Below are 26061 nucleotides of genomic sequence, written 5' to 3'. Positions count from 1 at the left end.
ATAAAGCTCTTATCATACTTAAGTGAGATCTTCATCATGATCATGGTTACTAATTGATTTATCCAATTGTAACCTGGTGAAAAGGAAGACAGATTCATATTGAAACAATGCAAAAAATATATATGTATGTGGCCATGAAAGAAAAGAACTGGGTAAAGATACTTTATATAATATTTCACCAATACTACCATTATTCTGAGTGGTTTTGTAGATAACACTAATCAATATATATCATTAATCATAACATAATCCTTACTGGGTGTTTTTCTTTACTTGTTAGCTTCTGATCTATACACTCTTTTATGGGATTGCTTATTCTGAATTCCAAGGGGTCAGTTGGAATAAGATCCCATTTAAAGGATGTCTTATTCCAGTTTGAACAAATATGGCAATAAGATTGATGGCTAGCGATAAAGAAAAAGCTTTTTAATATGCTTATTAAAAGAAGGATATTACCTATAATTAAATCTAAAGTAGGTTTTGTGGCTCCTGGGTTAAGCAGTGTACTTATGCATTTGCCTCCTTCTGGACTAAAGAGTCTGCAAACCCTACCCCAGTCCTTTAGTGCAGATTGACAGCAGTCTATGTTGACAATGCCAGTCCATTCTGTATCTATGGTACAGTTCTCAACTGTGGTTCTTTTGATGTTTCTTCCGGAAGACCAATTACTCTCGGGCAAGCGGGGACTCTCAAAAGGAGCTAATAGCTGGATTAACTCCAGCTATTTTGCTATGTGCACTTAGCTGTAGCACTTGTCTAGGTAAATTGTGGCTGAGGTTAGGGGCATAGCTTTTAAGACTTAATAACACTTTATTGTTGTACATGGAGCTTTCCCCTCAAGTTAGGAGACAGAGAGATGCAGAAAGAGGAAAGAGTTATTGACAAACAAGACATTGTAAAAGATTAGCACACTTCGCTTTGGGGAAGAAAAGACTTATTTTCTCTCTTGTGTCCCTTTTTCAGTTTTCATTCCTGCAAAAAGAACTACCAGCTTAGATTTAACAACTTCAGCCAAGGGTCAAAAGGAAACATGGAACTCAAAAACACCAACGCAGAAGCTCCAGCACACATACACACACATGCGCTCACACATGCACACATACACCATTTTTGCACTCCCAGGGCCAACCAAACACCTCAAAGAGCACAGAGAATGCAAGGAGGTAACAGAAGTACAAGTGTCCAAACAGGCAACCAAAAACTATTATCAATCAGATTTCTATTGTCTGCTACCTTGCAGATCACCAGTCATCCGTTCCCAAGGAACTACCAGAACGAGCCCCCTGTGATTTCAGTACATTGTTCAGCAAATGGAATCTCATCTACTTACCATCCCCCATCCCGCCAACAAACTACAAGAACTAGAAACTTCTTACTTCCAGAATGGCTTTGGCAAGCAAAATGGAGTCTTTTACATGCACTATCTCAGTTACCCTGCAACTACAAAGGCAAAACTCTTAGACTACTAGTATTTTGTTGAAGGAGCTAAATGGAGTCGCTTACCAGCATCAGTTCAGTTTCTCATTGGACTACAAAATCTAGATCTCTATGCTTATGATATGTTCTGAAGCATGCTGAACAAACCCCTACATCCACCATCTCAATTTCTTCTAATCTTCAAGTGTCAGACACTTGTACTTCCAGAACAGTTTTCAGTGCCTCGGTGAACTCTAGTGTCTGGATATTTGCACATCCCCAATGTTGTTCAGCATATGGTGAAAGAATACCTTATCAATGTCATCTCAGGTTTCCAAAAGCTGCAAGGGCGAGACACTGGTCCTTCCAGTTTGTCATTCACCCTTTCAAATGCCAGTCGCTGACATGCTCCAATACTTGAGCTTCCCAAATGTTGTTGACCTTGGTGATTTGAGCCTTTTAAACACACAATCTGAATTTGCCTTCCCTGCCCCCACCACACAAATGCCAGCACATGCGAATACGTGAACTGGATAATTTCCAATCTGTTGTTCAGCACATGGAATGAGGCATTTTGTATGCTCCATTATCATACCCCAGCAAATTCAAGAACTGGGCACTTGGCATTCTGTTACATGGTTCAGCTCGCTGGCTGAATGAAGTGTCATACCAGAACTCTCTCAGTCCCATAACAAATAACAAATACCAGATAATACTACTTCCATTTCTTTCCACCGCGGCCAAAACATACACCATCCCATTTTTATAACAAATTGTAACACTTAAATACTTGCACTTCTACTCTTTCCAGGATACCCAATGGGTTCTCTTAACATGCACAACATCACTTCCCCCAACCAACTACAAAAGCCCAACAATCATTTTACACAATGTTCAGTACACTGAGGGGCATCTTTAAACAATACTATCCCTTTTTGGAGCTAGACAGTTTTGCTTCCAGTAAATTTTTGGGGCCTGGCAAATGGATTTTCTTGCAAAAGAGTCCCCAAAAACCACAAAAAGAAATGCCTTTATTTCACGATGATAACCACTATGCTGAAGGTAAACTTTTATGTACCATTTCATTTTGCAACAACTACAAAAGCTATTGTGCTGTGAGGGTCTGGAATTAGCCTGAGCTATTTTTTTTAAAGTTCCTGCATGGCACTGACTCCTGGTCAGGGCATGAAGCATACTGATTAATAATGTTCCTTTGTAATCATGGGTTTGTGGAGGTTTAAGGAGATTTGTACCAACTTGTCAGCATTGTTTATTGAAAACAGTGAGGGGGATAATTTGCACCTGGTCTCAGCAAGACCCCAGAGGGCCCTGCTATGGAGGCTGATTATGCCTCCCAATATGCCTAGGTGACCAGCAAAATTTAAAAATCCCCAGCTGAGCCACTATTTTGTGCTCCCTGTCTCCAAGGTGTCCCAAGTGGTTCCTGATCCAAGAGAGAAAGTGTATCTGGCCACATGCTTTGCAGAGGGAGGATGAAGGACCCTGTACCTGGCCTCTCTGGACCCTTTCCCATGAAACAACCTTTGACTGTGATGCATATTCTTACTTTATTGTTGTTCCTATATCGTGTTCTCTTTTTTTTTTTTAATTTTTTTTCAACGTTTATTTATTTTTGGGACAGAGAGAGACAGAGCATGAACGGGGGAGGGGCAGAGAGAGAGGGAGACACAGAATCAGAAACAGGCTCCAGGCTCTGAGCCATCAGCCCAGAGCCCGACGCAGGGCTCGAACTCACGGACCGCGAGATCGTGACCTGAGCTGAAGTCGGACGCTTAACCGACTGCGCCACCCAGGCGCCCCTCGTGTTCTCTTTTTGTAACAAACTTTAGGATTTTGATCTGGTGAGTTTTCTTTAGCAATGGATTTCTGTGTACCTGCTACTTAGCAGTTATACAAGCACAGCGGTAGGCTTGTGTTAGAGTCAGGATTCCTAGTGAATTACCTTCCCTACAACATAGTCACCCGAGAGGTATACACCTGTTGAGCTCAGTAAATGGAGACCCTTCCATGCACCATCTATGTTGCCCAAAAAACTACAAGATGTTGTGTTTGGAGTATTCTGAGTTGCCTTTTTTTTTTAAACTCTATTTTTGAGAGAGAGACAGAGTGCGAGCAGGGGAGGGGCAGAGAGAGAGGGAGACACAGAATCTGAAGCAGGCTCCAGACTCCATGCTGTCAGCACAGAGCCCTACGTAGGGCTCAAACTCACGAACCGTGAGATCATGTCCTGAGCGGAAGTCAGATGCTTAACCAGCTGAGCCACCCAGGCGCCCCTGAGTTGCCTGTCTTATTGGCACCATCCCAGTCCCCCTGCAAATTTCAAGAACTTGGCATTTCTATTTACAACATGTTGCTCAGCACACTGAATGGAGGACAAGAGATCAAGGGGCTTAGAATACTAGTGTTGGAAGGTTATTATGTGGTACTGAAAGCACCAAGAATTATGACAGGGATAGTGTGAAGGAGTGACTGTGGAGCAAGTACTAAAATCTTCAAGGAGGGGCGCCTCAGTGGCTCAGCTGGTTAAGTGTTTGACCGGCTCAGGTCACGATGATCTCACGGTTGGTGAAAATTCAAGCCCTGCATCCAGCTCTGTACTGACAACGTAGAGCCTACTTTGGATCCTCTGTCTCCCTCTTTCACTGCCCCTCCTCTGCATTCTCTCTCTCTCTTTCTCAAAAATAAACATTAAAAATAAAATACAATAAAATCTTCAAGGAATATGAGAGAGAGAGAGAGAGAGAGAGAGAGAGCGCGCCCTAGGGGTCTGTAGATACCTGCAGCAAACAGGGCTGGTAACATAACGTTCAAGCCACAGACTTTAGAGGGGAGGGACAGGAAATGGTCTTAGGGCAGCAAGAAGAACCCCACCTCCGGGCTCAGGGGCACGAGGGGACGTGAGTGTGGGAGCCATGGTTCTGCAAAGGAAAACCAGGGTGCTGGGACTGGAAGAGCATGGAATGGCTGCCGGGTGAGTGAGTCCAGGCTGTAACAATTACGAGGGGCCATGGGATGGCTCCCTCATGGAGGTGCTGTGCATATGTCCCAGGTGTTGGTATTACGCTTGGAATGGAGCATGAGCTCAGCCGATTTCTGTGGAATAGCGAATGAATGAATGGCTCTCTGGCACCGAAAGAGGGATGGGGCCATTTCCCAGCACACCCTCATTCAGAGCATGCTGAGGCCAAGCCAGCTGTGTAAATACCTTATCGGGTGGTCTGCACTACGTAAAAGTGGACAGGGGGAGGCCTGCCCTGAATGAGGGGGCCACGTGCTAGACTGGAGGGGGAAGGGGGGAGCAAATTACAAGCCACATCTGGGGACAGGGCTGAAAGGGTAAGAGGGGGGCCAGCAGAAGGACAAAGAGAAATAAGACGGCTTTCCAATGGGCTGGTTGAGGACTGAGTCTCTACACAGTTCATGTGGGGAGTTCAACTGGAAGTCTTAAACCTTCTCATTGTCATGTCGAACATGATCAATTTAGCGACTGGGATCACAATGCCACTACATTTGGGGCCCAGCCCTTCTACACTCAAGTCATTGGGGGTAGTCTTCCCCAACCCCTGAATGGATGCTACTGCAGGCCCTCGATACTCCTTCTTTTTCTTAGGGAATAAACAACAGGGTTCCTCCCTGTAACACACCAAGTCTTAGTAAACGCACAACACGTAGTGGGCATTCAAGTATGGGTTCCAGGATGCTGCTGCCCTGTTGAAGTTGCACAAATGTGTATAGGCAGAGGTCCTATAAACATGGAAATAGTTGTTTAATATGGGAGTCTGATTTTTTTTTCTTTTTGGCTCACATTTCCCTTCACATGTCTTGATCCTGTGAAGAACACATTACATGACAATGTCATTTAGGTGCATGGCATGTATGAAACTGATACGATAGAACTGATATCCCACATTTTCACCAAGTTTTCCTATTTGTGGAAGTTAAAAAACATAGCTGCAAATTCTTTGACACTTCCATTATCAGGAGTTGGGGGGGGGGGGTGTCTCTGGTTCTTCCCTGGGAGAGTGGGGTTGTGACTGCTTCCACGGAGAGAGTCTGGTGAAGTGGAGCTAGGTGACCTCCGAAGCTAGGTTACAAAAGGCCAGACAGCTTCTCCCTCGTTCACTAGAACGAATGCCTGCTTTTGCCAGCCCAGGTCACCATGCGAGACTTCCAACTGCACTGAAGCCACCATGGAGAAGCCTCATTAAGTGCTCTGGTCTGCGGCCCTAGTCTTCAGGTCATCCCAGAGCAAGTGCCAGCTATGTGAGGGTGCAAGCCTCTAGATCAGGGGTTGGCCACCTTTTTTTCTTAAAGGGCCATATGATCTCTGTCACAGCTCCTCAGCTGTGCTGTTACAGCACCAAAACAGCCATAGATAACATACACACAAATGACTGTATTCCAGTAACATTTACTTGCAAAAACAGGTGATGGGCCGGGAGGCTGTTGTTTGCTGACCCCTGTTCTAGATGATTCTAATCCCCAGCCATTTGAGCCTAAGATCCCTGCAGAAATGGGAGAGCAAAGACACACTATCTCCCTTGCACTGGTCCAAATCTCTGACCCACAGATTCCATGACTCTAATACAGTGGCTTTTGTTTTATCCCCATATGTCATATGTCACACAGAAATGGATAACTGGAACAGTTCCATGCAAGGTAGAGAAAGAGATTTGAGCAAACTTGAAGGAGTAGAGTTAACCAAGAGGGTGTGAGTCTGAGGGAAGAACATTGTGCACAGTGGGAACAGTAGGTACAATACCCCAGGGTGGCAGAGTGTCTAGGATACGTGAGCCATAGCAAGAAAATTGTAGAACGGCCCCACTGAGGTGTCCTGCCACCTTGCACATCTCCGCATAGGCATGTAGGCAGGACTTGACTGTAGTCTTACCCAGGTCTAGACCGACTGTGTATGGTTCCTCCTGGAGCACGAGGAGGTAAGCCTGATGAGCAGCTGTTTGAAGGCAGCTTCATATCCCTTTCTTGCGGGAGACTACAGGAACGTGTTTTTCTTCCTCCTCCATAGTTGTAGTTGAACACAGAACTTTCCATCTCCTGGCCTCCATGCCGCCTCCTCCCCTGAAGGATACAACTGCAGGCTCGGTATCAGTCTGTAAAACTGCCTGGGAGTAGTTTAGAGTTGGCTGCTCAGCGAGTGACCTGCTGCTCCCTCTGGCTTGGTGTCCTCCCACGGGGCTGGGGATGCAAGGAGCTGGCATGGTGCTGATCTTGCGTTTGCTGTCAGTGTAAGTCATAACCTGTCTAAATCCATTCCATTTGGGTTGGTTCTCTCTGTACAGCCAAATCTACCCAAAGAGGCCAGCCAGCCTCAGGGTCAGGGACTATTTGACAGGAAACCAGCATAAATGGAAGCAGAGTAAGGAGATGAGGTCAGAGAGGATAGGGGACCAGGTCCCATAGGACCTTGTAGGCCTTTGGCCTTTTGCAGCAAGAAAGCAGGAAACATTGGAGAGTTTTGAGAGTTCTGAGCAGAGAAACGACAATGATCTGGCTCATGTGGTCAAAAAGGATCACTTAAAATAAATTAACCCCAAAAATGTTTCCTTTAAGAAGTTATGTAAGTTACTGTTGTAATTATTAGTAAAAGTGGCTTTGATTTCTTTTATGATTAACTTTCTCGGCTGCTGCCCTCTGGGCCCCTCCACACTTCAGAGCTACGGAGCTCCCTCCCTGAGCGTTGCCTCTCTCAGACTTGTCGCGGGCGGGCGCAGCAAACAATTCCTGTCATCAGCAGGAACCGCTCCCCTGGAGGCAGTGCGCTCCCCGCCGCCAAGACTGGTCTCACACCTTTGGCCAGGTACCCAGGGAGCGCTCAGTAGGGAGCGGTGCCACGATGGCCTTGGCCTCTGGGAGCGTTGCTGCCAGGGTTTTCTGTGTCTTGCACGTCTGGATTGCGGAATCGCCGCGGACCCCAAGGTGCTGTACCCTCCTTTTGGGTCTGCCTCGGGAGCCCTCCACGCGTCTCCAACTTTTTCTCTGTCTCAGTCTCCCTCCCACCCACACGTGTTGAACTCCTGGCCAGCCCAGAGGCCAGGGCTGCTCTCTCCTCCACACCTCCAGCCGCCCCTCCCCTCTACTGGTTTCTAATTCCCTCCCTCTCTTGCAGTCCCCTCCCTTTCTCTCCACCCCCGTCCCCCATCCCTGGCCGCCCAGCTCGGCCCATGGCCCGCCCCTCCGCACCCGTGCTGTCCAGCTCGGTCCCCTTCCTTCCCCTCGGCGGCCCGCCTCTCTGCCCTCCTTCCCGCCCCCTCCCCACCCTAACTGGCTCGGGTCCGCTCGGACTCGGCCCCCGGCCCGCCCCTTCCAGCCCTAGGCGCCTCCTGCCCGCGGCGCGGCCCCGCCACTTCGGCGCTTAGCTGCCCCGCCGCCGGGACTGGGCTGCTTAGCTGGCGTGCTCGACCGGGGACTGGGCAGGTTTGGGACGTCCATCTGTCCGTGGATCGGGAGAGAATTTCCAGACGCGCTGCCCCGGGATGGGGTGGGCCGTGCTACCGCTGCTGCCGTGGTTCTTCCTCCCCGCGCTCTGGAGCAGAGGTGAGTGCGCGGGGCCCAGAGCCAGGCGCGGGGGGCCGGGGGCTCGCGGCCGGAGCTCGGTGAAGGGGGCGCGCCGACGGGGGCGCGCCCGGCTGCCGGGCAAGTTTGCAAACACCTCCGCACGCCCCAGCGGTGCCAGGGCGTGGAGTGCGGGGGTCGACACCAACTCACTGATAGAGCGCCAAGGTCGGGTCGTGGGTGCGTGTCCCGGTGGAGCCGGCTAGGGGGTGGGCGCCGAGGGGTTCCCCTATACTGCGGAGGAGGAAATGGAGCTCGGCCCGGCCCGCTGCAGGTCGCCAAGTTTTCAGCCCCCGGGAACATTGGTCGCAGATCTGGTCGGGAACGCTCTGAAAACTTTCCCCTAGACAGCGCTGCGTAGTTGGACCCCTGCTCTGTCAGTAGTCCTGGGAGCCGCGGGCCCCATCTCCCAAGGGACCGGTGCCGGGGACGAGCCGCCTGGGGAGCTGGAGTCACATTCTTGGTGCTGCGATCGACCCGGGACGAGAGTCCGCCAGGGAGGGACTGCCTGCCGTCCAGGCTGCTCCCACTGGGCCCTTATGGGCAATGTTAGCACCCCTTTACAGGGACACCCTGTGAGTGTGGGGGCCCTGGACAAAGGGGAAGCATTCTTTTAACCCCTGTTATTGCTGAACAGAATCTAATGTGCTTGGACAGCGTCTGAGTTTGTCCTGAAAATGTCACATTCCAATGTAAGATAGTGGATTGATAAGTAGAGGCCAAGTAAGGCAGGTTCCATTCTTCATCAACTGTTTGGAGAATAAGTTTTTAACAAGCTAGATGTTTGATTGCTGATGGCATTTTTTGACTAAGCTGGGAGAGAGTAACCAGGCTTTACCAAAAAGAAAAAGAAATGGTGGGGGATGCCACATCCCTGGCATTTTTCCTTAAGCTAAAAGTTTTCTATTTCAATTCAGCATGTGGTTTTTGTCTCTTTTGCCCATGAACATGACTGAATAGCTTTTACCTAATCACAAAGAATTTTTTTAAAGAATACCTGGAAAGTTCAATTAGAGTTAGGCAATTTACTTAAAATTTTTTCCTTTGAGGTTTTCCTTTGAAAGGTCAGTTGCTCAACTAAAAAATTTTTAAGCAGTGAACATTCTTGTTTCATACATTAAATTACATATGCAATTTATAATTTGGGACCACATAGTAGTTTGAAGCAAACATCAAAAGCCAAACCAATCAAAGAACTAAAACAATTCTGTTCTACATCCCCACCAAAACCCTTCAAAATTCGTCAGCATTTCTGTCAGATCCCGCTTTTCATAATCTGCTGCAAATCTCTATTTTGCTACTAGTGAGGACTAGCCGTACCTAGTCTTGGTGGTGAACGTGAACGTGGTGACAATTATGGGAAAAGTAACAGAAACGATAGTTTTGGTGCTTATAAGGTATTTAAAAATGAAGCATTTCTCTAAATTTTTTAAAAACCATAATCAAAAAAGTCTTGTAGCTGACAATCAGCTTTAGTCAGATAATCATAAAACGTCTGCTAAAACCCACCCAGAAGGAAGAGTGAAAAATGTCTGTTTTTCTTCTGCCTTTTGCTTTTTATCTTGAATTTACCTGTGAGATGTGTGACAGTGTTGTATATCACTTTGCAAAAGCTTAAAGGATGGAATTCTCACTGACAGAATTAGAACAGAAGTAAAAATGCTATGGGAAGAGAGAAATTAGACTCTGTCCAGTTATAAGATTTTAGAGAGGGAGAGAGAGAGACAAGGTGAGGGATGTGTGTGTATAACAACGGAGAAGAATTGGTAAAGAATTAAAATTCACATAGCACTTTAACCCAGGACTGCCCGCCCCCATGCAAACACATAAACACCATCCCACAAAGAATTACCCACACGCAGAACTGAAACTGCTGAACCAGGGGCATCAGGCTTTCCAATCTTTCCTTTCCGCTCAGTCTCTGATGGGGGAGCCAGTGAGCAGCAAAACCAGGCAAAGGGTGGCTCTCTAGAGGGCCAGGGAGAGGATAGAAGAGGAAAAATATAAAAGTGGATTAAAGTGAGCGAATCAGCCCATGCTAAAACTGTACATGCAGCTAAACATAGTCCTTAGAACAAATTGGGCTTTTAAAACCCTTCAACATTAGCATTTTTGCCCCAAACTGATGCCATAACAGATATTACAATATATTGTAAACATTTTCCTGGGGAGAACTTGAAGTTGTCCTGTTGCTGACAGGCTTTTTGACAATGGCCTTGAATGCTTTTTGGAAGTAAGCAGGGCACATTTTAAAGATAATTTTTTAAAAGGGGCGCCTGGATGGCTCAGTCAGTTGAGCAACCGATTTCATGGTCTCACAGTCTGTGAGTTCGAGCCCCGCGTCGGGCTCTGTGCTGACAGCTTAGAGCCTGGAGCCTGCTTCGGATCCTGCGTCTCCCTCTCTCTCTGCCCCTCCCTTACTCATGCCCTCTCTCTGTCTCAGAAATAAATAAACATTAAAAAAAATAATAATTTTTTAAAAGTCATTGTGGGGGCACCTGGGTGGCTCAGTCAGTTGAGTCTCAGACTCTTGATTTTGGCTCAGGTCATGATCCCAGGGTTGTGGGATCAAGCCCTGCATCGGGCTCCATGCTGAGTGTGGAGCCTGCTTGGAATATTCTCTCTCTCTCTCTCTCTCTCTCTCTCTCTCTCCCTCTCCCCCTCCCTCTTTCTCTCTTTCTTCCCTCTCTCCCCCACTCCTCTTTATCTCTCTCTCTCTTAAATGAAAAAGCAAAGAAATAAAGTCATTCTGATCTACTTTCTTTTTTTTTTTAATTAAAAAAAAATTTTTTTTTTAACATTTATTTATTTTTGAGACAGAGAGAGACAGAGCATGAACGGGGGAGGGGCAGAGAGAGAGGGAGACACAGAACTGGAAGCAGGCTCCAGGCTCTGAGCCATCAGCCCAGAGCCCGACGTGGGGCTCGAACTCACAGACTGTGAGATCGTGACCTGAGCTGAAGTCGGACGCTTAACCGACTGAGCCACCCAGGCGCCCCTCTACTTTCTTTTTAAAAAGAATTTTTTTACCGTTTATTTATTTTTGAGAGAGAGAGCACAAGTGGGGGAGGGACAGAGAGAGAGGGAGAAACAGAATCTGAAGCAGGCTCCAGGCTCCAACCTGTCAGCACAGAGCCTGATGCGGGTTTGAACCCACAAACTGTGAGATCATGACCTGAGCTGAAGTTGGACGCTTAACTGACTGAGCCTCCAGGTGCCCCCTGATCTACTTTCTTAAAGTGATGACTGGAACACAGATAACGTTTAAAATTTAACAGTAACTATGTTTTTCAATTTTAATTTTAGAAATAATTTCCAGATCGGGGTGCCTGGGTGACTCAGTCGATTAAGCATTCAACTTCAGCTCGGTCATGATCTCACGGTCCGTGAGTTCAAGCCCCGCATCAGGCTCTGTGCTGACAGTTCAGAGCCTGGACCCTGCTTCAGATTCTGTGTCTCCCTCTCTCTCTGCCCCTCCCCCACTCACGCTCTGTTTCTGTCTCTCAAAATAAAAATAAACATTAAAAAAATTAAAAAAAAAAAAGAATTTCCAGATAATCTGAAGAGCAGGGCCAGTGAGTTGCCAGTCAGAGCTGGTTACGAACAGGTTGAATCTTAAGATGCCTGTCAATTGGGAACATGCTACCAGGTAGAAAAGCTGAGCCAGGATGTTGGTTCCCTCCCCAACCTGCAAATGGACACATATTTGTACCTGCTGCTTCCTATGTTATAGCCAGAATGAGCTTTTGAAGATGAACTGGACTGTGTTGTCCCCTGGTTTAAAATCCTCCAGTGGCTTCCCATTCCTGACCAGGGTTTGCAAAGTTGCCAGGAGCCCCCTCCCCACTCCCCCTGCCTTATTTCTAGTTCTGATGTTCACTCTGCTCCAGCTAGAAGCGTCTGTCTAGCATTTTTGCATTGGCTGTTCCCTCTAGCTGGACTCTAACCCAAGATCTCTCTATGCCAGCTCCTTCTTATAGTTTGGGTTTCAGCTCAGATGTCCCCTTTGAAGAGGCCTTCCCTCACTCCCACCCCAGCCAGAGCTGCGCGCGCGCCATTGGGTTTAATTTCCTGATAACACTTTTCACGACGTGATGGTGAGATGGTGCCCTGCTCCACCCATTTCAGATGCTCTGTGAGTGTGTGTGAATGGTATCGGAGAACCAGGACCCTGTGGGTCTCACCATGTGCTCCTCCCCCTCTGTCTTTCTGCTGGCTCACCCAGAAACAGAATTGCTGCAGCTCTCATGCTCTTGTGCTTGGGGCTTGGTTGACAAAAAACAGCCTTATATTTTGCTGTGATGTCAAAGAATGATTTCATTACAAGGACACTTAAGGCATTGAAAGAAGATAGATTTTTGGACTATATTAACCCAATATAGCACTATTAACATTTTATATTCTCTTTACTGTTCCAGCTAGAGGGGGAAAAAAAGTCCAAATCTGATTTTTCAGTTTAAAAACACAGTGTTTGGGGCGCCTGGGTGGCTCAGTCGGTTAAGCATCCGACTTTGGCTCAGGTCATGATCTCGCGGTTCGTGAGTTCGAGCCCCGCGTCGGGCTCTGTGCTGACAGCTCAGAGCCTGGAGCCTGTTTCAGATTCTGTGTCTCCCTCTCTCTCTCTCTGACCCTCCCCCGTTCATGCTCTGTCTCTCTCTGTCTCAAAAATAAATAAACGTTAAAAAAAAAAAAATTAAAAAAAAAAATAAAAATAAATAAATAAATAAAAACACAGTGTTAGCAGCTCCTTGCTGGGGGCAGCTTGCCTGATCTCTAGTTAGCTGTGATCCTGAGTGCCTTGACTTTGGCCGGTTGTCACTGGTTTAATCTTAACCCAAGCATCTGGATTGGTATGCATCCTAGCGGGAGGTTAATGAGTAAAAAAACTGAAAAAAGCTGGTTCACCACCTGAGCTTCTTTGGACTGGGATGAAAATGTTAACGGGGTGCTGGGTGGGCAGTGAGCTGGGCTTTATGTCCCATCTACCTGGCCTCTGTGGAGCCCTGGGGGCCGTGGGTAACTGTCAGGACCTCAGTTTCCACTCTGATACTCACAGAACTGGCGGAAGGATGAAATGAGCTAAGGGGACACAGGAAATGCTCCAAAAATGTTCCCGATCACTGCTGATGGTACCCTTCCGTTCTTTTGAACTCAGATTTTGTAGAACTGTTTTTCCTAGACAAAAGACATTGGGGGAAAGGTTCTTGTTTTCTGGCTGAAATGAAGCCTAAATTACAGCCCGAAATACAAGAACGGAGCCGTGGATCACCCTCCACCGTTCAGAGCACTTTCGTGAAGGGGCTGTCCGTATCATCCTAGAGCCCTATGACAGCCAGCTCCCTGCTACCGCTCTTTAGGGCTTTGTCCCCAGTAGTCCTGCCAGCAGAACCCAGGCTTGTCACTTGTCACCTGAGGCAGGGCCTGCCTGCTGCCACCCCCTCCCCTTACCTTCACTTGTGGAGTTCAGACTTAACAAAGTACAGGAATAGCTTCCTGTCCTGTGCCTCTCAGGAAGGTATAGAAATGAAGTCCAATTCCAGCTCAACTTTTCCCACATAACTCTACTCCCACGTGGGTATGGTTTGTTTTCATTTTTGCATTTGTTTTAGTTTCGTTGTTTTTGAATCTAAACATCCAGGTAATCCCTTTCCTTTCTATCCTCGAAAACTAGGTCTCCCAATTGATACAACATGGATGCAACATGAGGCTCAGTTTCGTAGAGTAAACTGTGTGCGCGTCTGAGCCTGTGTGTGTGCCGGTGGTCCTCAAGCAAATGGAACGGGCAGGGAGCCCCAGATGCATTCCTGCTCCCAGACGCTTCCTGTTTGGTGGTGGCAGGTGTGAGCCATCCCCCAGGCACCCTGAGGGAAGCCCTGACTCCTCTCTGCCTCCTACACTCTGGGCATTTGCTAACCCCTGATGGGGAAGTAACCTGTTCTGTCTCTTCTACACCCCTTCCCTGTTCTAGTCCCTCTGCCTCCAGCTGAAGGCTGAACGTGCAGCCTGGCAGGGGGTGAGAATTCCATCAGGGTCTGTGGGCCCCCTCTTGGACAGCAAAAGTATTGCAAGTACCTGGCCACCCTGGCACTTCCTCCCTGGGAGGCCTTTGCCTGACTGGCAGCCGTTGAACTGTATACAAGATTCTTTTTTTATTTTTTTACTTTGATATCTTTTTTTTTAAATATTTATTCATTTGAGAGAGAGAGAGAGAGAGAGAGACAGAGCACGAGTGGGGGAGGGGCAGAGAGAAAGGGAGACACAGAATCCGAAGCAGGCTCCAGGCTCTGAGCTGTCAGCACAGAGCCCGACACGGGGCTCGAACTCACAAACTATGAGATCATGACCTGAGCCGAAGTCAGATGCTTAACCAACGGAGCCACCCAGGCACCCCAAACTGTGTAGAAGATTTTTAATTGCAGCAAGGTCCAGGCTTTCCCCAGTTCTGTGAGACCTCTCGACTCGGCCGCAGCAGCACTTGGAATAGCTGGGCATCCCTCTCTTCTTGGCAACACTGCTGTTTACATTCTCTGGTCCTCTGCAGTCTGCAGGATCCAGCAGGCATGACCTGTGACCTGCTGGGGAAGCCCTAGGCTGCCACGTCCAGGTCACCTCAGTTTCTGGTGTGTGGTTTTTTTGTTTTGTTTTGTTTTTTTAATGTTTATTTATTTTTGAGAGAGAGAGAGAGAGAGAGAGCGAGCACTCACAAGCAGAGGAGGATAGAAAGAGAGGGAGACACAGAATCCAAAGCAGGCTCCGAGCAGTCAGCACAGAGCCTGATGCGGGGCTCGAACTCATGAACCTTGAGATCCTGACCTGAGCCAAAGTCGGACGTTTAACCAACTGAGCCACCCAAGCACCTCCCCCCCCCTTTTTAAATTTAATTTTACTTATTTTGAGAAAGATACAGAGAGCAAGCGGGAAGGGATGAGAGAGAAGGAGACAGAATCCCAAGCAGGCTTCATGCTGTCAGGGCAGAGCCCGATGAGGCGCTCGAACTCATGAACCATGAGATCATGACCTGAACTGCAATCAAGAGTCATATGTTCAACCGACTGAGCCGTCCAGGCGCCAGTCAGTTCCTGGTGTTTTAAGGTGATAAATGAAGAAAGGGTAGCGTTTTAAAAATGTTTATTTCCTTTTGAGGGGCGGGGGAGGGGGACAGAGGATCCAAAGCAGGTTCTGTGCTGACAGCAGAGAGCCAGAGGGGCTGGAACTCACCAAACATGAGATCATGACCTGAGCTGAAGTCGGACCCTTAACCGACTGAACCACCCAGGCATCCCAGGGTGATTCTGTCTTATACGTTTCATAGAGACCTATACTTAATTCTTTCACTTAATGGCAAAATGGATTTTCCGTGAGTCTTGGGGGTGATGGGGGAGGAGCAGAAGAGGAGGAAGAAAAAGAGAGGAGGCAGATGTTGACTTTAGGTTTGAATCAAGATCATATAGGAGAAGTTTTACGCCCCAGACTTAGAATGTTTGAGAGACTTCTGCTTGGAGAAAACCCATTTCATTACATATCTCAATGTATGTATAGGTTTTTGTGGCAGGAAATTTTGTGCTCCTATATGTCCCCTTGTACCCATTCGCTAGTGGTGTCTTCTGGGTACTTCTCAGTCGGTTCCTTCAAAGGTGCTGTCTGGCGTCTGCATAGTAAGCCAAGGCCCCAGCCAGAGCTGATCATTGCAGCATTTGTGCACTGCCCTGGCTCACTTGGGGTCTCAGGTTGTCGTTTGACGATCAGGCAAAAGCTCTCAGACAGATCTCTTTTTGTGTAATCTGCTGTTTTGGGAGGGGTGGGGGAGCTCCAGTTACCTCAGCATTTAGGGACAACAAACAGCTTAGAATGTGCCTTAGCTGTGGTCTTGCCTCTCATTAGACACACAAAGGAAAGCCTTGTTTATCTTGGAGAAGCGATTGTTTTGCTATTTTAAGCTTCAGGGCGTATTAAAGCTATTAAGAGTAGACCGGCCTCATTATGGTTTTTGAAAATGACCTTTTTTTTTTACACAAGTCAGAACAAGCTGTCTTGGTGGAGAATATTAGAACATGGACTCAAACTTGCTGAAAGTTGTTTTCTGTCCCGGCACTACTTGGTGAATGCACAGTGAGGTGATAAATATTCATGGGCTCCCTAGTGCTGCCTGTTTCTGCCGGGCTGGTGTTCCACTGCATTACATGGCAGGCTGCCTCCACACAGGAAGTGAAACCCGCTTTTAAGCCTTTTTTACCATTCTGGCTCATGATTTGAAGATTTGTTGATGGAAACAATGTTCTTTGAAAGTTTTGTAGCAAAGCAAAAAGGAAGTTCATTGGATTTAGTATTACATCTAAAGCATGAGTTAAAAAACATAACCACTTTGGGAGTCCAGAGGTGTAAATTCTCATCTCGGTTTTGATATTAACTTGTAGGGACACCTTTCTGAAACTTCAAATCCCCACTGATCGAATGGAAGGGCAGATAAGGGATTCTGGGGCCCTTTCTGGGCAGAAAACAGATTCTATCTGAAGGGCAGAGGTGAGGTGGGACCCTTGCTCACTGTGGTTCTAGATACAGGGCCTTAGCATGAATGTCAGCCTCTCAACCCGGTGCCAGAGTCTAGCTGTGAGTGTCCTCAGGCCCCAGCCCAGAAACGGGGCCAGAGGCAATACAGAGTATTTCTTAAAAATGAGTCATGGCAGTGGGTTCTTTTCTGTGGGCAGATGCCATTCCCTGCGGCCTGAGATGTCTGTGCTCCTGTGAAATTCCCCCTCCAGCCCTGTCTGGGTTAATAGAATAGTTTAGAAACATGGATGTATATTTCTGAGAATACTGGACCTGTCCAAACAGATTATGGCTTCTTCCTGTCAAATCTGCAGGCAGTGTGGACTCTTGGGTTCTGGAAGGCATGGGGATAATTAGGTAGTCTTTCTGGGCTGGGCAGAGTAGAGCATGTCTCCCCAGGGTGCACAGCAGAATCCCTAGGGTCCAGGGGGAGTTCTGTATCATTTAAAAAAATTCTGTTCATTTAATATCATGATGTCATTTTATATCTGGAAATTAAATAAGTATTTTATAGTATGAATTGTAGGATGTAAAGCTCCCAAGCATTTTGGCTGGGAGGATAAGGAGAAAGTCAACTAGGAAGCTTTTTCAAAATACAGAAGCCCAGCCCCACCTAGGACCTATGGACTCAATCTTTAGGGTGCAACCCTACTCAGTAGAAGGCTGAGCCATTCTGTACACATCTCTTGTTCCACTCCACCAATGCGGTGCATCTGATCCTCAAGGAGGAGTGGGGAGCCTCACACCTTCCCCCCGCCCCCCCCCCCCCAGAATCCCCCATTGCTCCCCACTCCAGTCTCCTCCCCTCGCCTCACCTCCCCCAGAGGAGACCACTCCCCCACACCGGGTGATTTAATTCCCATGCACCTCTTTACCCTTTGACCACACATAATTGTATTGGTAACACTTTACTGTGTTGTTTGACACCATGTCAGGTAGGGTCTACTTCTGGTTGCATGTAACAGAGAACTTCTCTTCAGTGGCTCAACCAAAAGGAAAGTGTTTCTCTCTTGCCATGAGCAGTCTGAGGATGGCCAGGCTGGGGTTGGGACGGAGGCTCCACGATGTGGTCAGGAACCTGGCTCTTCTTGGCTCTTTATTCTGCCTTCTTTAGTGGCTGGTTTTCATGCTCATGGTCTCCACGTGGATGGTGCCTCCCTGGGCCTTCCATTTGCATTCCAAGAAGAAAGAATCGGGGAGGACAAAAATACAACCAGTTTCATAGCAGCCGAGTCTGCCCTTTTCAGGCCATAAGAAGATGATGGCTTTATGCGAAGCCCCAAGCGGTGGACTTCAGCTTGGCTTTCCCTGGCTGGGCCAAGCTGTAAGGAATAGCAATGTATTTATTACGTGTGTGCTTTCTCTCAGCTTGCTTTCTCACTTTGTGTTAAGTTTGCTAGTCTCCTCTGGGTTGAACAGTGCTGCCCCAGTTTATTTACCTTCATAGGCAACTATGCGGATAACGGTAGTTTATTTATCCGGTCTCCTTTTTTTGGGCACTGAAGAGTTTTTGTTGTTGTTGTTGTTGTTTTCTGTTACAAGCAGTGTTGCCATCACTATGCCTGTTTTTAATCTTGTGTTTATAGAGGTTTAATTCAGGATAGTAAAGTATCCAGTTTGATGAGTTTTAGCAAACATGTATCAAAACCACTACCCCAGTTAAGTTAGCCAGGAACTTGGGTGCCTGTCTCACTGTGGACATGCGTGAGTCTCTGGGGTGGAAATGTTGAGTTGTAGGATAGATGCATTTCAGCCTCAAAGTATACTGCCAAATGATTAGAGCGGAGAAAAGCCTTCTTTCTGCACGTCTTACAGGTATGTTATTGCCGTGGAAGATCTCGGTTGAGGCGTTTCTCCAATATCTTGAGAATTCTCTAGATAGGCCAGGTAATGCTGCTCAGGGCTGGTAGTAGTCAGGTTGCAAAGCAGGCTGAGACCATCTTGGCATCACCCACTGGCCCTCCAGGCTCACCACCCAGCGCCCCATCCCCAGCCTTGCCTCTGGCACACTGGAGCCCTGTTCTGCCCAGCCCTGAGAAACAACCACAAGCAGGGGCTCAGGAGCTGGGCTCTGAATGTGGCCGGTGAGGTGAGGATAGGTGGCACCGGGAGAAGTCCCTTCATTTGTTCCTGTGTGTGAAGATCTGCGTGAGTTGTTTAGCACCTATGAGCCTCAGTCTGCTGCTCTGAACTGGGAACAGCAATACACCCTGCCCAGGATCAGAGAAGATTGTGTAAGTGGAAAGCCTGGCAGAGAGTGAACGTTAAGGAGACAATAATTCAAGTGCTGCAGCCTTTGCCTCTTACCCAATAGAAGATGCTAAACATAGCTGGATTTTTAAAATTAAACTTTTAATTTTGAGATCAGTTTAGATTCTCATGCTACGTCTAAGAAGAAGTAATACAGAGAAGCCCCCATGTACCCATTACCTAGTTTCCCCCAAAGAGTAGCATCTTAGAACACTGTGGAACAAGCTCACAAGTGAGATATTGATGTTGTGTACTCCACCGCCCCAGGACCCCTCGTTGGTGCCCATGTCCCTCTGCCCGCTCACCTCCCTCACCCCTGGCAATCACTAACCGGTTCTCCATTTCTGTAATTTTGTCATTTCAAAAATGCCATACAAATGGATTCGTGCTGTATTCATTTTCCATTTGCTGCTATGACAAACTACCACCAACTTAGTTACGCAAAACGACAAAATACCGTATCATGTTGCATTTCGGTAAGTCAGAACCGTGACATGGGCCCCCCTGGGGCTAAAATCAGGGGGGCAGCAGGGCTTCCTCCCTTTCTGGAGTCTGTAGGGAGAGTCTGTTCCCTTGCTTTTTCTCACTTCTAGAGGCCGCTCACAGTCCTTGGCTCCTGGCCCTTTGCTCCAGCCTCAGAGCCAGCAAGCGTGGGCTGGATCCTTCCCGCACGGCACCACTGATGTGAACTCTTCTGCCTCCCTTTCTCCTTTGATAGGCCCTGGAGATGGCACATTCTCCACAGCATCTGGTGATGTCACTGTTTTTAATTTTTGCCATCCTGACAGGTATGAAGTGATATCACACTGTGGTCTTAATTTGCATTTCCTTAATGATTTACGACGGTGAACGCTTTTTCATGAGCGATCTGTCATCCATGTATGCTCTTTGGTGAAGCAATTTTTCAGGTCCTCGCCCATTTTCTAGTTGGGTTATTTGTTTTTTGTTGAGTTTTTGAGGGTTAATTATGTAGATACTAGTGCTTTGTCGGATACATGGTTTGCAAATAATTTCTCCTAGTCTGTAGTCGTGGTTTTTTTTTTTATGCTTTTAACAGTGTCTTGTGCAGAGTGGACATTTTTAATTTTGATGAAATTCAATTTATCCGTTTTTTCTTGTTAGGAATTACATTCTTGGTGTCAAGTGTGAGACTCTTTGCCTAACCCTAGATCCTGAAATTTTTCTCCTCTGTCTTTTTTCTAAAAATTTTACAGGCTTATGTTTGACATTTAAATCTGTGGCCCGTTTTTAGTTAATTTTTGAATAAACTGTAAGACTTAGGTCAAGTTTAAATTTTTTTGCCTATACATATCCACTTGTTCCAGCATCATTTGTTTAAAATGCTATCTTTCCTCCATTGAATTGCTTTTGACCTTTGCCAAAAACCAGTTGGGTATATTTGTGTGAATCTATTTCTGGTTCTCTTCTGTTCCATTGAGCTGTGTGTCTATATCTCTGCCAGTACTATCCAGTTTGATTATTGTAGCTATGAAATTAGAGGGACTGATTCCTGCCATTTCATTCTTCATTTTCAAAATTGTTTTAGCTATTCTAGATCCTTTGCCTTTCCACACAAATTTTAGAAATATATTAGTTTTATTTACAAAAAAATCTATCTGGGAGTATGTGCTTTTTGTAACTGACATCAAATATGTTGTTTTGACAATAACAAATTCTCCGATTCTTTTTTTTTAATGTTTATTTATTTTTGAGACAGAGAGAGACAGAGCATGAATGGGGGAGGGTCAGAGAGAGAGGGAAGCACAGAATCCGAAGCAGGCTCCAGGCTCTGAGCTGTCAGCACAGAGCCCGACGCGGGGCTCGAACTCATGGACAGTGAGATCATGACCTGAGCCGAAGTCGGACACTCAACTGACTGAGCCACCCAGGCGCCCCACAAATTCTCCAATTCTTGACATCAACTGGGTGCCCTACAATTCAATTCAGTTCTGACACTAACTGCCTGGAGTTAGTGTAGACCTTACAGGTTAAGGACTCAATCTCATAAGACCACCCCCACTGCAGACACCAACTCAAATGAAATATGTGGGCTGCCCACATTTCTGCCCAGCTGACTACAAATTCAGTGGTTCCCATGCCATTCTTTCCCCTTCAGGTTTCATAGTTCACTAGAATGACTCAGGAAAGCACTCTTCTTATGATTACAGCTTTATTATAAATGATACAACTCAGGAAAAAACAAATGGAGGAGATATATAGGGCAAGGTCGAGGGGAAGAGGTTCAGAACTTCAATACCTTTTCTGGGTGTACCACCCTCCCAGCATATAGACGTGTTCACTAACTCAGAAGCTCCCTAAACCTTGTTGCTTAGGAATTTTATATGGGGTTTCATTACATGAGCATGACTGTTTAAATCATTGGTCATTAGTGACTAAACTCAATTTCTAGCCCCCGTCTCCTACCCTGAGGTTGAGCATGGGGCAGAATATTCTAACCCTCTAATCCCATGTTCTTCTAATGACCAGCTTCCATCCTGAAGCAATCTAAGGGTCCCACCCTAAGTCACCTTGTTAGCATGAACTCAGATGTGTTCCAAAGGTGCTCATTATGAATAACAAGAGACATTCCTATTATCCAGGAAATTCTAAGCATTTTAGGCTGTGAGGAACTGGGGACAAGGACCAGATATATGTATTTTTATTATACTGCAGTCTGTGTATCACTTTGAGGAGAATTTATATCTTTACGATGTTGAGATTTCCAATTTATGAACACAGTATGTCTCTCCATTTATCTAGATCTCTCATTTCTCCTATCAGTGCTTTATACTTTTCAGGATATGGGTTCTGTATGTGCTTTGTTTAGATTTATACCTAAGTATTTCATCATTTGTGAGTGATTGTAAAAGGTATTGTATTTTTCATTTTGATGTCTATGTGTTCTTACTTAGTATATAGAAGTAAAATAACTTTTGTATATTTATCTTGTATCCTGTGACATTGATGAAATTGGTTTAGTCTCAAGGACCTTTTTTGCAGATTCTGTGGGATTTTCTATGTAGACAATCATACCTGCAAATGTGACTGTTTTATTTCTTCCTTTCTGGTCTTTCCTTTCCTATACTTTTTATTTCTTTTTCTTGCTCTACTGCATTGGCTAGAACTTTCAGCACTATGTTGACCAAGAGTAGAGAAAGCAGACACCTTGCTTTGTTTCCCCTAAGAGGGGAAGTAAAATGATAGCTATTGGTTTTTGTAGATGTTCTTTATCAAGTTAAGCAAATTCTCGTCTCCTATTTTCTTAAAAATCATGAATGGGTGTTGAATGGCTGCTGGACTTTATTAAATGATTGATATGATTATGTTGTTTTTCTTCTCTAGCCTGTTAATATGGTGGATGACACAGATTGATTTTCATATATTGAACGAACTTCCTAGCCATGGAATAAATTCCACTTGGTCTTGGTACCTAATTCTTTCTATAAATTGTTGAATTCCATTTGTTGATATTTTGTTAAGGAATTTTTGCACCTATATTCACAAAGAATGTTGATCTGTACATTTTCTGTACTGTGTCTAATTTTGATATCAGGGCAACAGAACTAATATATTGGCAATTGTCCTCTCCTCTTCTAGTTTCTGGAAGATAGTGTGTGGAATTTGTGCTAATTCTTCTTTAAGCATTTGGTGTAATTTTCCAGTGAAACCATGTGAGCCTGGAAATTTGTTTTGGGGGGAGTTTTTTAGATTATGAATGTAATGTCCTTAATTAGTTATAGTGCTATTCAAATTACCAGTTTCATATTGGGTGAGTTATAGTAGTTTGTTTTTGGTGGAATTAGTCCATTTCCTCTATGCTGTCAAATTCATGTGTAGAGCTGTTCATAGTATTTAATTACTTTCCTTTTGATGTCTGTATGGTCAATAGTAATAGTCCTTATTTCATTCTTGATATTAGTAATTTGTGTCTTTTTTTTTCTTTGTAAATCTTACTAGAGATTTATCAACTTTACTGATCTTTTCAAACAACCAGCTCTTTGTTTCACTAATTTTCTCTATTGCTTTTCTTTTTTCAATTTCATTTCTCATATTTATTATTTTTTGTTTTGCTCTTCCTTGTCGGTGTTCTGAGCTTAGATTACTGAATAAATTTTCCCCTCAGCATTGTGCTGTGTTTCATAAATTTTGATATGTTGCATCTTCATGTTCATTCAGTTCAGTATATATTTGTTTACTTCCCTTGAGACATCCTCTTTGATCCATAGATTATTTAGAAGTTTCATTTGCAAGTATTTGGAGAATTTCCTATTACCTTTCTGTTATTTGTAATTTTTTCTGTTGTGGTCAGAAAGCACAGAGATTTTAAATCTTTTAAGTTTGGTGAGATTTGCTTTACGGCCCAAGATATGGTTTATCTTGGTTTATATTCCAACATCATTTGGAAAGAATGTGGATTCTGCTGTTGTTGGGTGGAATGTTCTATAAATGTAGACTAGATTCTTTTCATTGGCAATGTCATCAAGTTCTTCTGTATCCTGGCTTATTTTCTGCCAGTTATTTGATCAGTTCTTGAGAGATGGTGACGTCTCCAAATACAATTGTTGATTTGTTTATTTCTCCTTTCAATTATATCAGTTTTTGCTTCACATATTTTTCAGCTCTTTGGTTAGGTATATATTTATTTAAGACTGCTATGTCTTCTTGGTAGATTGAGTCTTTTATCATTATATAATGTGTCTTTGTGTCTGTGGTAATTTTCTTTGCTTTGAAATCTACTTTATCTGATATCATGTAGCTATCCTGCTTTCTTTTAATTAATGGTTGAATGGTATATCTTCTTATGAGTTCAACTTACCTACGTCACCATATTTGGCATGAATTTCTTATAAACAGCAGATAGCTGGGTAATGTGTTCTAATCTACTGTGTTAATCTTGGTCTTTAAATGTATTTAAATCATTTACATTTAATGTAATTATTGATATATTATGTGTTGAAGTTTTACCAGTTCAAGGGAATTATAGAATCCCTACCTCCTTTTAAATTCCTTTGCTTCCCCATTTAAACCATAATTATCTTGGGGCGCCTGGGTGGCTCAGTCGGTTGAGCGTCCGACTTCGGCTCAGGTCATGATCTCACAGTTCGTGGGTTCGAGCCCCGCATCGGGCTCTGTGCTGACAGCTCAGAGCCCGGAGCCTGCTTCCAATTTTGTGTCTCCCTCTCTCTCTGCCCCTCCCCCACTCACACTCTGTCTCTCTCTCCTTCAAAAATAAATAAACATTAAAAAAATGTTTTTAAACCATAATTATCTTAAATATCTCTTCTTCATTTGTAGAACTATATCAGATAGTGTTACAATTTTTCTTCAACCATCAAGCATAATTTAGAAAACTCAAGAGGAGGAAGGTCTGTCGCATTGACAAATATTTTTGCTTTGTGTGTTTTTTTCCTCTCTTCTGATGATTCAAGTTTCCTTCTTTTATTGTTTTCTTTCTGCTTAGAGAATTTCCTTTAGCTATTTTTTTTTTTAATTTTTAAAAATGTTTTGTTTATTTTTGAGTGTGAGACTATGAGCGGGGAGGCGGGGGGAGAGACAGAAAGAGAGGGCAACAGAAGATCTGAAGCAGGCTCTGCACTGACAGCAGCAAGCCCGATGCAGGGCTCCAACTAACAAACTGAGATCATGACCTGAGCCCATGTCGGACGCTCAACCAAATGAGCCACCCAGGCGTCCCTACTTTAGCTGTTTTTTAAGAGTAGGTCTGCTGTTGACAAATGCTTAGGTTTCCTTCATCTGAGAATACTTTGGTTTCCTTTTCATTTCTGAAGAATTCTGAGTTGACAGTTCTTTTAGCACTTACAACATTATGCCATTTCCTTCTGTCTTCCATGGTTTTTGATGTGAAAACACTGCCATTTGAGTTGTTTTTTTCCTCTATTGGTCAGGCATCATCACCCTCTCTCATTTCTTTCAAAATGTTTTCTTTGTCTTTACTATTCAGAAGTTTTGACTATGATGTATCTTGGTGTGGATATTTTGGGGGAGGGGCTATCTTATGTTCACTCAGATGTTTGACTTTGTAGGTTTATAGTTTGTGTCAGGTTTAGGTAACTTTCAGCATTATTTCTTCGAGTCCTTTTTCATTCTTACTCTCTTCTTTTTCCTCTCCTTCCAGGACTCTGATAATATAAACGTTAGATTTTTAGTAATAGTCCTACAGATTCCAGAATCTCTGTTTGTTTTTTCTCAGTCTCTTTTCTCTCTGTTCTTCACATTGGATAATTTTCTATTGTTCTGTCTTCCAGTTCACCGATTCTTTCCTCTGCCCCTCTCTTCTGCTATTGAGCCCATACACTGAGTTTTTTATTTGGGTTATTGTATTTTTTAGTTGAAAGTTTACATTTTTTAAATATGTATCTTTGATTTCTTTGCTGTGACTTTCTATTTCTTTGCCGAGGCTTTCTATTTTCTCATGTGTTTCATGTTCATACTTGCTCATTGGAGTCTTTTTATTATTCTTTCTTTAAAACCTTTTCAGAGGTGCCTGGAAGGCTCATTTGGTTGAGTGTCCTACTCCTGATTTCGGCTCAGGTCATGATCTCATGGTCATGGGATAGAGCCCCATGTAGGGCTCTGCTGAACATGGAGTCTGCTTAGTATTTTCCCCCTCCCTCTTTCTCTGCCCCCCCCCCCCCGCCAAAAAGTCTTTTTCAGACAATTCTCTGTCACTTTGGTATTAGTATCTCATTGAGTTTGAGATTGAATTTTTTATTGAAACCTAAAAATTTTCAGTATTATATTATGAGACTCTGGCTCTTGTTTTTATCTTTTATTCTTTTGTTATACCTGGTTTCCTCTCAACTGCTCTGGCTGGGAAAGAGGTATGCTGCTTCTTTACTGCCTGGTGAGGGTAGAATTCTGGGTTCTCCATTCAGCCTCCATTGGCATCTGAATGTGAGTAACTGCTGGTCAGAGGTGGGTGGGAGTTCTGGCTGCCCATTAGGTTTCTACTGATACCTTCTGTCTGGGAAGGGATGGAGTGCCTTATTACTTCCCGACTGTTCCCCACCTTACCCCCACTGACAGTAGGGGGAGGGGAGGGGTGGCCTCGCTGGGCAGCAGTGAAAGCCCTGACTCTCTACTAGGCCTTCTCTGAAACCATCCCAGTGAGGACCGGGAGGCATGCCTCATTACTGCCAGGTGGGAGTAGAAGTCCAGGCTCCCCACAAGCCAGTGAGGATGAAAGTCCCAGCTTTCTACTTGGCCCTTTCTGATACCACCCAGTGGAATAGT

The 26061-nt window shown here is 45.1% G+C and overlaps 1 protein-coding gene across 2 annotated transcripts in view; it reads left to right on the top strand.

Annotated features, from left to right (window-relative positions):
• Window positions 1-7646: 7646 nt before the first annotated feature.
• The window catches only part of MERTK (MER proto-oncogene, tyrosine kinase), a 126827-nt gene continuing 108412 nt past the window's right edge, over window positions 7647-26061 (top strand). The window contains exon 1 of one of the 2 annotated variants that reach the window (XM_043604001.1): window positions 7647-7992. In XM_043604001.1, coding sequence (XP_043459936.1) covers window positions 7932-7992 — 61 coding nt within the window. In that variant the 5' untranslated portion in view covers window positions 7647-7931. The remainder of the gene's footprint in view (window positions 7993-26061) is intronic. The other variant, XM_043604000.1, reaches the window with a different exon arrangement.

This window comes from Prionailurus bengalensis, chromosome A3 (genome assembly GCF_016509475.1).
Source record: "Prionailurus bengalensis isolate Pbe53 chromosome A3, Fcat_Pben_1.1_paternal_pri, whole genome shotgun sequence".
In the NCBI taxonomy this organism is placed as follows: domain Eukaryota; kingdom Metazoa; phylum Chordata; class Mammalia; order Carnivora; family Felidae; genus Prionailurus; species Prionailurus bengalensis.
This window is presented reverse-complemented; position numbering and strand designations above follow the sequence as displayed.